A 12194-nucleotide genomic window follows, 5' to 3' on the forward strand; every position below is an offset into this window, starting at 1 on the left:
ATAATATAATATAATATAATATAATATAATATAATATAATATAATATAATATAATATAATATAATATAATATAATATAATATAATATAATATAATATAATATAATATAATATAAAAAAGGCAGTCTTGGGTTTTTATTTTGTGTCTGTAACCCTTGTCAGATCAATGTCTGTTATGTTATGCTTGCTGTCCCATGAAACTCATAAAAATCATTCAGCTCACTTTCTCTGGTGCCTACACAAGTCAAATTCCAGACATTCTAGATCATTCTGTGGGGCTCACACTAGACGAAGGCACCCGTGTGTAAAACCAGGCCAAGAACTTCAGGTCTGAATAGTCTAAATCGATAATATTAAGAGCCAAACAAGTTAGATTTGTACATTTTAATTCAAAGTTTCATGGATTTCATTACAATAAAACTAATATTCATTAATGTTGTGCTTATTTTAAAAGGTCCCTTGATAACAAAAACTACTGATAATATTTTATGTTGATATATAAAGAGATATGATCACACATTTTATTGGCATCACTGGTTCCACAAAGAATAATGCTTTATTTATTTATTATTATTATTATTATTATTATTTATAAATATATATATATATATATATATATATATATATATATATATATATATATATATATATATATATATATATATATATATATCAGTAAAGTGGGGGGTTGTTCTTATATAATTGTTCTCTACAGAGGCTACTAAGATTATTTCATCAACTTTTCTAATCATGATTACAATATCAAGATTATTGTAATATAAAACATATAATATAAATATATAAAAGATTATTGTCCTAACTGTGCATCTCTACAATGAAATTTACTGCCACAGGATGGCAGCCGAGTGCTAATCAAATGTAAATTTATTGGTAAAATACATAAATATGTTAATTACGATAAAGATGGGCATCTCTATGGGAAAAAGGCACTGGGAACACCAAATTCACGGAAGGATGAAATGATAGACAAAAATAATAAAATAAATAAATAAATAAATAAATAAATAAAAACCCTTTTTTTTTCCTGACATAATAATTTATACATCAAAACATATGTACTTAAGAAGACAAACAGAAACATAAAACTCTTCTTTTGTCTACTCTTTCCAAATTAAGTGATTAAATATTAGATAAAATAAGAAAAACATATCAGTAACTTTATTTTGATGATTCCTTTAATGCAATTTGCTGAATTTAAATTACATTGGATCTGCATGCCATTCTCATTAGATTATAACTAGACTGTTAGGTTGGGGTAAGGTTTAGTGTAAGTTGACATGTACTTGCAAAGTTTATTATAGTCAGTTAAATGTCTGTTGAAGGAACAGTATCAACAGATATTAAGCAGTCTATTATATTCAAATGAAAATTAATTGGCATGTAGTTGCAATGCAACTTTTAGTCAACAAAATGTGCAATCCGCTTGTTAAGTATGACGACAAAAATTCACTTTAATGTGTGATCTGACCAAAAAGTGGCCATAAACAAATATTTTCTCTATGAGTAGCGGCTTGGACCCGGAAACAGTATTACATATATCACTGATACGTCATGACTTAACAAGCGGGTAGGAACCATCAAAATAAAGTCTTACCAAAATATCTGCTAAATGCCAATAGGTTATGAAATATAGTCTTGTTTACCTTTGGAATTAAATTTATTTATGTACCCACTTGGCATTTATTTTTCTTTGTTCCGTTCATAACCTTAAATCTGATATTTTTCAGAAGTCCTCAAAAACTAGAAAAAGAAAAAAGAAATAAATGTCTTCAAATCTGAAGTCATAAGCTTCCAGTAAATTTATATCAGTTTAAATGTAAATGAAAGAAGGTCGCTGGTTCGAACTTCGGCTGGGTCAGTTGGCATTTCTGTGTGGTGTTTGCATGTTGTCCCCGTGTTTGCGTGGGTTTCCTCCGGGTGCAAAGTCCAAAGTCCAAAGATGTAGTATAGGTGAATTGGGTAAGCTAAATTGGCCGTAGTGTGTGAATGAAAGTGTATGGGTGTTTCCCAGTGATAGGTTGCAGCTGGAAGGGCATCTGCTGCGTAAAACATATGCTGGATAAGTTGGCGTTTCATTCCGCTGTGGCGACCCCTGTTTGATAAAGGGACTATGAATAAACAAATGAATAAATGTAAATGAAATCATCAGGACACATAAGTGATAATTTTGAGTTGCTTGTGTGTATGTGTGTGTGTCTGTGTCTGTAAAAATGTTGAAAAATGTTGTTCTAATAAAGAAAAAATAATCAAGTTGGCATCTTGAGGGTGAGTAAAGGAGTTGAGAATCAAAAGACATGTGAAAGTGAAACCATAAATCAGAACTGTACTGCTCTTAAAGTGACAGCGCGCAATAGTCCTGCTGCTGACTGTTTTTATCTTTATTAATCAAACAACAAAAGAGAAAATCACTCACTGCTCTTGACTGAAGGACTTTTGTAGCTATAATTAAAGTTTTTTCTTATAGGGAAGATGCTTAAAGCATCGTTTGTTTCATATTTTTATTCTATTGTATTTATTCCCCTTTCCTTATTTACAGGAGGAAAGTGAATGTGTGTGTGTGTGTGTGTGTGTGTGTGTGTGTATATCTATCTATCTATCTATATATATATATATATATATATATATATATATATATATATATATATATATATATATATATATATATATATATATATTTACAATTGAAGCAACAATTATTAGCCCACCTGAATTATTAGTGACCCTTTGCCCCAATTTCTGTTTAACAGAAAGAAGTTTTTTTCAACACATTTCTAAACATAATAGATTTAATAAGACATTTTTAATAACAGATTTCTTTTATCTTTGCTATGATGACAGCACATAATATTTTACTACATATTGTTTAAGTATTCGGCTTAAAGTGCAATTTAAAGGCTTAATTAGGGTAATTAGGCATTGTATAACAGTAATTTCTTCTGCAGACAATCAAAAGAAAATATATGAAAATATATATATATATATATATATATATATATATATATATATATAAATGTATTAAAAATATTTTAAACTGCTTTTATTCTAGCCAAAATATAACAATTAAGACTTTCTCCAGAACAAAAAATATTATAGGAAATACTGTGAAAAATTCCTTGCTCTGTTAAACATAATTTGGCAAATATTTATAAAAAAAAAATTCACAGGAGGGCGAATAATTTTCACTTATACAACTGTATATCGTTATGAATAATCGTGATTATGATTTTTCCCATAATCGAGCAGCCCTAATAATAGTTAAAGGTTTTAAAGTTTCTCAAGGTCTGCATATGGAACAATGGATGTGGCTCGTCCAGAAAACACACCAGCATTTCCGCTGTGAGATAAAAATGTCAACACACCACTGAAAACGCTCCACAAACTTAACAACATAACAGATTTATGGCACAGATGAACATAATGATATGCTTAATAGTGTCAGAATCATCCCCATGCATACACAACATACAGTAAGAAGTATTTGAGATAAGAGCACTGCCGTCTTCAGACCACACCCTTGGCCAATATTGTGTGTGTGTTCTGAGTTTGGACTGTTATCCACACACACATACACACACAGAGAGAGAGAGAGAGAGAGAGAGAGAGAGAGAGAGAGAGAGAGAGAGAGAGAGAGAGAGAGAAAGAGAGAGAGAGAGAGAGCGAGAAACAGCTGCGTCAGACCTATTGCAGGATGGCAGGGTCACACAGGGAACAGACTTACTGCAGGTTACCAAAACTAAAAATCCACACAAATAGCATGCAGTAAATGTACAACTTGACTATAAAACTTCTAAGTACTGGACATTTAGACATTCTTACCCAAGTTTATAGTTAGCAAAAGGCTAAAAATATTTGAACACCACAGAAAATCTTCAAGTAAACATAAAGAAGTCTGTTTTGTACAGACCTTCAACGAAAGATCAGACACCTGCCAAGCAAGAAATACTGTTTGTGCATACAGCCTTCCAGGTTTATGTGTGATACAAAACACTGTATTTGTCTATGCTAACACATAAGATAAATACTTTTAGCGAAGCCACGAATGCTAGTTATCCATCTGTAAATATGCTTGAGTGACATTAGAGGTTTTAAAAGCAACTGTCAGACATATAGACACATTTAAGAAGACATTTAGGATAACATGTCCTCTAGCAATGTTTAAATAGAAACAGGATTGTGTTAACTACTCAAATAGCATCTTTCTCCATTGACTTCTATTCCAAAAAGTGGCTATGTATTCTGACTACATCGGAGCAGTCATGTTTATCATAGTTTGGCAAGATTTTAAAGGTGAAATCAAGTCTTTTTAATAATAATTTATGCAACTGCGAATTTCATATATGAGTGGCTAATGTGTATATTTCCCCAATGTATATTGTAAAGGGTTCAAGTTGGTGACACACCAACAGAAACTTTGGCTTAAAAATTAACACTTCTGTGAGACCTGTGTTTCAAACATCACTACACTGTTGACAACAAACAATATTAATTTTTGCCTGAGCTAAAATATTTTAGTACCTACACCAAGAGATGAGTTCTGTTTATTATAAGCATTAATGGTAGTTTAGTCAGCATTAGTTTAGTTTAATTTAACTTTTGTAAAGATACGACTAAAGTCTTATTGGCTGTCAGTGTTTTTACTGGTTCATCAGTAGAGGAAAAAATATTTTAAAAGTTGAAAATCATTGAACTTTATAAGAAATATTTTTAAAAATGCAGAAAAATGCATAAAGAAAAGAAACTGAATGAAAAAACAAGAAATTGAATAAGAAAATGAGAAATTTTCAGCTTAGTCCCTTTATTAATCTGGGGTCGCCACAGCGGATTGAACCGGCAACATATCCAGCATATGTTTTACACAGCGTATGCCCTCCCAACTGCAGGGCATCACTGGGAAACATCCATACACACTCATTCACACACATACACTAAGGACAATTTAGCTTACCCAATTCACCCATAGCGCATGTCTTTGGACTGTGGGGAAAACCGGAGCACCTGGAGGAAACCCATGCGAAAACGGGCAGAACATACAAACTCCACACAGAAATGCCAACTAACCCAGCAGAGGCTAGAACCAGTGACCTTCTTGCTGTGAGGCGACAGCACTACCCACTGCGTCACCGTGCCGCCCAGAAATTTATTAAATATATATACATAAAAACTCTAAAAATAAAACATAAAATAAAATAAAAAAGAAGAAGCTGCTTGGTTCTCCAAAGAAACATGTCCAAAATGAGAGTTTGTTTAAATGATTGTAGATGCTGCAAAATATTAGCCACAAACAACTATTATATATGTTACTACAATAAAGCAGTCAACATTTAAAGTGGATATAATCTTCATCAAACTGTCTTTGTCCAGTCTTTTAAGCATTCTTTTCTTATGACCATGTTGACTGCTGTATAACAATATAATTATGACATCTGCTGTTTCCTCAGTGTATTTAGCGTAAAAAATCTTTTTAGAAATCTGAAGAACCCTCTTCCACTTTAAAAAAAAACATTTGTACATTGGAAAGTTTCCATGGAACCTGATGCCCATTAAGTACCTTTACTTTTGACAGTGTGAGTGCGGCAATATATCTGTATGACTCTCTGACCTGCAATGCGGATGACTGCTCTCTCTGCGGGATCCAGGACGTCTCCGGAGGCAGATTTGGAGCGTTTGACACGCTGGTGTTTAGGCAAGTTCCATGGTAAGGTGTCTCCAGGAAATGGTGAGGTGCTCAGGTCACTGGCGCTCTCCTCTGAGGCAGAGCGCTCCAGCATCCGCCGCCGACCCCCTGACATGACCTGGGAATGAAACAGAAAATTTGAGCTTTACAGAAGATACAGCATTAGGATACTATGCAACAGCAGAGAGCAGAAACTCCTCAGAGGGATGTGGAGGCTTCAGTTCACTTTGGAGCACCACTTTGGACAGTTGCTGGAGGTTTATGGCACTAGAAGACAACACAAAACTTTCTCATCAAAATTACTGTAGCCAGGATAAATTTTAGACTCAGAATATCATTTTTGTATGATTTTTAAAGTTTGAAATTAATAATAAAATAGTAATAAAACTACATTTCATATTAAAATCATTTATATCTTTAACACAGAAACCTGAGAATGCACTGTAGATATGGAATTGAATGACTGAACAGGAAAATGTATTAATTTCTATTATTTAGGAATGAATCATTAACCATCAAAATGCATTTAGGAAGAGGTTGAAAAAAAAGAATATATATATATATATATATATATATATATATATATATATATATATATATATATATATATATATATATATATATATATATATATATATATATATATATATATATATATATATATATATAAATATATATAAAATTGCTAAGATTTTTTAATAAGAGAACAAAACTTAGCAGATGAACTTCATACATGCCGTTACATCATACATTAATTTTTATTTTATTTTATTTTTTTGATTTTGTATTTGAATCATTTTGGTCCTGGTTATGTTATTATGGTAAAAACAAGGTAACATTTCCTTTTTCATATTCACTTTAGCTGCTGATCAGAAAAAAATATTATTTTACTTTTATTTTACTTTTACTTTTATTTTATTTATATTTTCTTTGTGTGGAAATCATTTAGAGAGCACTAAAACAGTGTGAAAGAAAGAAAAAAATCATTGTAAAACAAATAAATAAATACAAAAAACAACACTGATAAATGTCATAACTTGTTTCAGTTTGGCCAACAGAAAGAAAAAGAAAGAAAGAAAGAAAGAAAGAAAGAAAGAAAGAAAGAAAGAAAGAAAGAAAGAAAGAAAGAAAGAAAGAAACATGTTAAACCTGTGAAAAATACCCGTGTATATAATCAACATTAATTACCAAATCTTTAAAACGGTGTGCTGCACTTCCTGAAGAGGGCGGAAAATCTTGTCTGAGATTGATTTGAGAGTGATTAATTACTCCCAAGTTACTAAGGCAACATGAAGGTGATGCAAAGAGCATGTTTCAGTGGCCCCCAAGCAAGAAAATGAACGTCATTATTGGTAGTAGATGTGAACAGACTTCAGACAGGAGTAAAATGCAGGGCGGTGATTTAGAGAGGTTACAAAGTCAGCCAGTGACTTCTAGTCTGCAATAAATGTGAAAAGACTGGACTACATATGAAACGAAGCCCACAATTGAATACTTGTAATATTCAACAGTTTCTCATAATTTACTAGGTGAGTACAATCTCAATATTTGTTTTACTTTATAAACATCGGACATAATTTCTTGCCAATTTAAAATTAAAATTGCGCCATTTAGAGCATTTATGCTTGTTTTGAAAAATGGCAATTGGTATTGGTTTTTGAAGTTCGAACATTTTTTTTAGCCAGAAGGCCGCTGGTTCGAGCCTCGGCTGGGTCAGTTGGCATTTCTGTGTGGAGTTTGCATGTTCTCCCCGTGTTTTTGTGGGTTTCCTCCGGGTGATCCGGTTTCCACCACAGTCCAAAGACATGCGGTACAGGTGAATTGGGTAAGCTAAAATTGTCCGTAGTGCATGAGTGTGAATGTGTGTGAATGTGTGTTTCCCAGTGATCCGTTGCAGCTGGAAAGGCATCCACTGCATAAAACATGTGCTGGATAAATTGGTGGTTCATTTCACTGTGGCGACCCCAAATTAATAAAGGGACTACGCCAAAAAAAAAAAAAAATGAATGAAGCTTATATTTGCCAACTGATTTTTATAAACAAGCAGATTGAGACACGTGTGTAGATTCAGTAATTTAACTTTTATGACAATAAATAGTTTATTTTCATTGAGTTAGTGAAATAAATGCATATAAACATAATAGACTAAGAAAAAGCTTATTTAAGAGCAACATTTCAGAACTTAAGAGTCTTGAAGGCACTTTATAGATAGCCTACATATTGACTAGGCTACAACACAAATACTCTTTCTATATGTAGGCTATTTGATCAAGTAATTGCATAACTGCATCCCAGAGGAGCATATCCCTTCTAAAAACAAATATTTTAACGACCCAAAACTTACAACTGTGTAGGCTTGTGTAATAAAACAAGGCATAGTTTATCGAGTTCACCGTAGTGCTGCATTCTGTTCGTGTCATTTATAAAATGTAATATGCTATATAGCCTACACCTCACAATGTTAACATGGACACAAACACATTTTGCAGAAAAATCTATACCGGAACAAACTGCTCTCCTAACCGACTTCGCTTCGGCAAACTGACAGAAACCTCATGCCCTTGTTTATATATCTCGCTCTCAATAAATTCAGCCGTTTATCAGGAATCTCAGCGCGTCGCGTTTCCGCACGGTAAGGAACATTTTCGTCATCATTGCTCAGCAAATTCAACGATGCGGCAAACGCACCGAGCATCATTTGAACAACAGCTTCACTTTACAGTCCATCTACAGCAGCATCCAGCTGTTTCACCCTCCCTTCAGATCTGTCAACACGCCAAATGTCAGTGTCGCCACCCCGCATGTAACGCTCCGGTAAAGCGATGCCAAACTTACAGCGTCCCGCCTGCGAATAACGCATATTCAGACAGCAAAGATGCTGCGATATGGACAAACACAAAAAATGTACCTGCAGTACAACTTACCCGGTAGGAATCCAGCACGGACCGCCCTGGTTATAAACGCCGAGTGATTACACCAGAGCTGCTGTATGTTCTGGTGTTGTTTGTCCGTGGAGATGACGGTGCAAAATGCTGTGGATGATCAGTGCTGGAGAAGGGAAAGGTGACCTGATCTGATCTGATCTGATCTGATCTGTACAAGTGTGTGTTGCCCCTGTAGAGCTTCAGATCCACACAATGGTGGAATGTCACTGGGTGTTTTGCACAATGCAACGATAGATTTGATCTGTTATGCGGGGGAGAGTTTATTGCCTCCCCATGAACAAATGCATCTCTGTTTGATAAACTATACAGTATTGAGTCAAAGTAATGCTACTTTTCCCCAGTGACCAATACTCTAAAACATATGTCAAATGTTAGTTATAGAAACTTAATATAGTTCTTAAAGAAGTTAAATAAGCATGGAGTTATTTATTTGTGCATAAGATAAACAAAGTATCTGCAAACAAACACCAAAGTTTGATTTCCAGAAAACCAACACAATCACAAAATTACTTTTTGAATTAAAGCACCTGCCAGAACAGTAAATCTAATGCAACTACAAAGCAATAAATAAACTGGTATCCATTCTCTATTGATATTTAATATTTATTCTACATTTTATTTAAAATAAGCTGTGTATACATAGCCTATGAAAACTATTTTTTAAAAGCTGTATGCACAGAAATATATAATTATAAACAATAATAAAAAGTCAAATACTAATTATGAAACTATAAATCTGTCATTTTGAGTTCTTCCAAATTATTCTAAATTGTGTCATTTTTATGCTGTGGCATGTGCGCACGTGTACAGGTGTATGTGGTTTACAAGGACACAATACTGTGTAATGGTATGGTTTAGTTGTAGCTCTATTAAGGTGGTTTAAAAATCATAATTAATGGAGTATTTTGACATTCAAAATTAGCCACAAGTTTCCAGTGAGAGTTGGGTTTAGGGGCAGCGTTGCGGTATAGGGCCATAATAAGCATTTTTTTACAGTTTAAAATACATCATGCCTTTCAAGTGTCCCTGTAAACCATGTATACGTGTGTCTGGGCTTAGGTGTGTGCATGCAAACATACAATTCTAAAACAAAAAAAATGGATTACAGACTATAAAACTTAAAGTAATATTTTACAATATTACTGTTTTTAGTTTTGTTGCCAATTATAGGCATTATGTAAGAGATAACTTTGAAAACCATAAATTATTCCGGTAACACTTTACAATAAGGTTGTATTAGTTAATGTTAGTTAATGCTTTATAGTATTTGTTCATGTTAGTTAATGTTAATGAAAATACAGTTGTTCGTTGTTAGTTCACGTTAACTCAAGGTGCATTAACTAATGTTAACAAGCATGAATTAAAATTTTAATTAGGCATTAGTAAATGTTGAACTTTTATTCATAAATGCAAGGACTGTTCATGCTAACAGTAGCTCATGTTAGTAAATATATTTAGATTAACTAAAAAAAACTTATTTTAAAGTGTGACCATTATTCCTTACCTTTGGTAAAGAATGTATGGTGATTTAAGTTTAACTCTTAACTTTAGGCTGCAGTTCACAATATTAACAAACCATTAACTAACACTACTAGCTTAATAAACCAACTAGCTGTTTATTAATAGTTGGTAAGGTAGAAGATGGGTTTAGGTTTTGGGTAGGATTACTTTATAACTACCATTGTAGCGCTAATAGCTTAATAATAGAGAAGTAATAAGCCAGTAGTTAATAAAATGAATTGTGACCTAAAGTGTTAACATAGTTTTTACTACCATTTTAAAATGTACTTTATTTCATTTAGTTTAGTTTTTAATTTATGAGCATTTCTATTTTGAAATATTTAGATTCAGTTTAGCTATAATAGTTTAGTTCGGCTGCCACATTTGACTTCAGATTATTAATTTTGAAAAAACTAAAATATTTTTTTTTTATTTCAGTTTTTCAGTAATTGTTGCTAGTTTCAATAAATGTTAGTTTTCATTTCTCTGTAGATTTTTTCATTTTATTTCAATTAACCTCAAATTCAAGTGCTATTTTGGGGTTTCCTCTTGGATTTTCCCTACCCAAATTCAAAAGCTTCCTAAATCCACATGCAAAGGTGTAAATGAAAAAGTTTGGTAAGATTTTGAAGAAAACCCTATGAATTTTTATAAAACACAGTTTAAGTGATTAAAATAATTGTATATGTTGTCTGTTTTATAATAAACAGCAAAACTTATTCTATTCCAACTGATGAGAGAACGGAACCACTTATGGGGGTATTGGGCCAATACGGACCTTGACAATTTCAACAATGCGGAAGTAAATGACGTCACAACAAAAATGCTATATATATATATATATATATATATATATATATATATATATATATATATATATATATATATATATATATATGTAGGCCTGTGAACAGATCCAACACCATCATCAAATTTGCAGATGACACCACAGTGATTGGTCTAATCAGCAATATGGATGAGACTGCCTACAGGGAGGAGATACAGCATCTGGCCACTTGGTGCACCGACAATAGTCTGCTCCTTAACACCAGCAAGACCAAGGAGCTCATTGTGGACTTCAGGAAGGGACGAACAGGCTCACATGATCCCATCCACATTAATGGGATGGCCGTTGAGCCTGTCTCATCCTTCAAGTTCCTGGGGACCCACATCTCTAAGGACCTTTCCTGGACCACCAACACCTCCAGCCTGGTCAAGAAGGCTCACCAGCGCCTATTCTTCTTGAGGCAACTTAAGAAGAACCAGCTTTCATCAGCCGTCTTGGTGAACTTCTACCGCTGCACAATAGAAAGCATCCTGACCAACTGCGTCACAGTCTGGTATGGAAGCTGCTCTGTTGCTGAGCGTAAGGCACTGCAGCGGGTGGTGAAAACTGCCCAACGCATCACAGGGACAACACTGCCAGCCATTGAGGACATCCAGAAGAAACACTGTCTGCGCCGAGCACGCAGTATTCTTAAGGACACCTCTCACCCTGCTCACAGACTGTTTTCTCTCCTGCCTTCCGGCAGGCGCTTCAGGCTCCCCCGGACAAAAACCAGCAGACTGAGGAACAGCTTTTTCCCCAGAGCTGTCTCCCTCTTGAACTCTGCCCCTCACTGACTCTTTTGCCCCCCCCAATACACCCCCACACTCCTCTAACTTATACTCCTCACAATCACTGCACTATTTAACATTTGCACATTTAAAGTTTGCACATAGTCATTGCACTGATTTACTTATCTGAACTGGACATACCCACTGCACATGGACATTTGTAATTGTTTATCTATTTGCCACTCCTGATTATTAATAGCATCCTGTACATATATTCATTTATTGTAAATCTGTTCATAGCTGATACAACCTGTATATAATGTTCATAGTACATCCATCTGTAAATATCACCATAGTTTTTCTATAACTGCACTTTATAACTTATACCTGTATCCTGCACTTCCTGCTATTGCACTGCTGGTTAGACCGAAACTGCATTTCGTTGCCTTGTACTTGTACATGTGTAATGACAATAAAGTTGAATCTAATCTATCTAATA

At 33.9% G+C, this 12194-nt stretch overlaps 1 protein-coding gene across 4 annotated transcripts in view; it reads right to left on the reverse strand.

The window, feature by feature from the left end:
• The window catches only part of pleca (plectin a), a 239793-nt gene that overhangs the window by 211242 nt on the left and 16357 nt on the right, over positions 1 to 12194 (reverse strand). For all 4 annotated transcript variants that reach the window (XM_056479230.1, XM_056479231.1, XM_056479229.1 and 1 more), the window contains exon 4: positions 5619 to 5811. In XM_056479230.1, coding sequence (XP_056335205.1) covers positions 5619 to 5811 — 193 coding nt within the window. The remainder of the gene's footprint in view (positions 1 to 5618; positions 5812 to 12194) is intronic.

The sequence above is a fragment of the Danio aesculapii genome, chromosome 19 (assembly GCF_903798145.1).
Source record: "Danio aesculapii chromosome 19, fDanAes4.1, whole genome shotgun sequence".
In the NCBI taxonomy this organism is placed as follows: domain Eukaryota; kingdom Metazoa; phylum Chordata; class Actinopteri; order Cypriniformes; family Danionidae; genus Danio; species Danio aesculapii.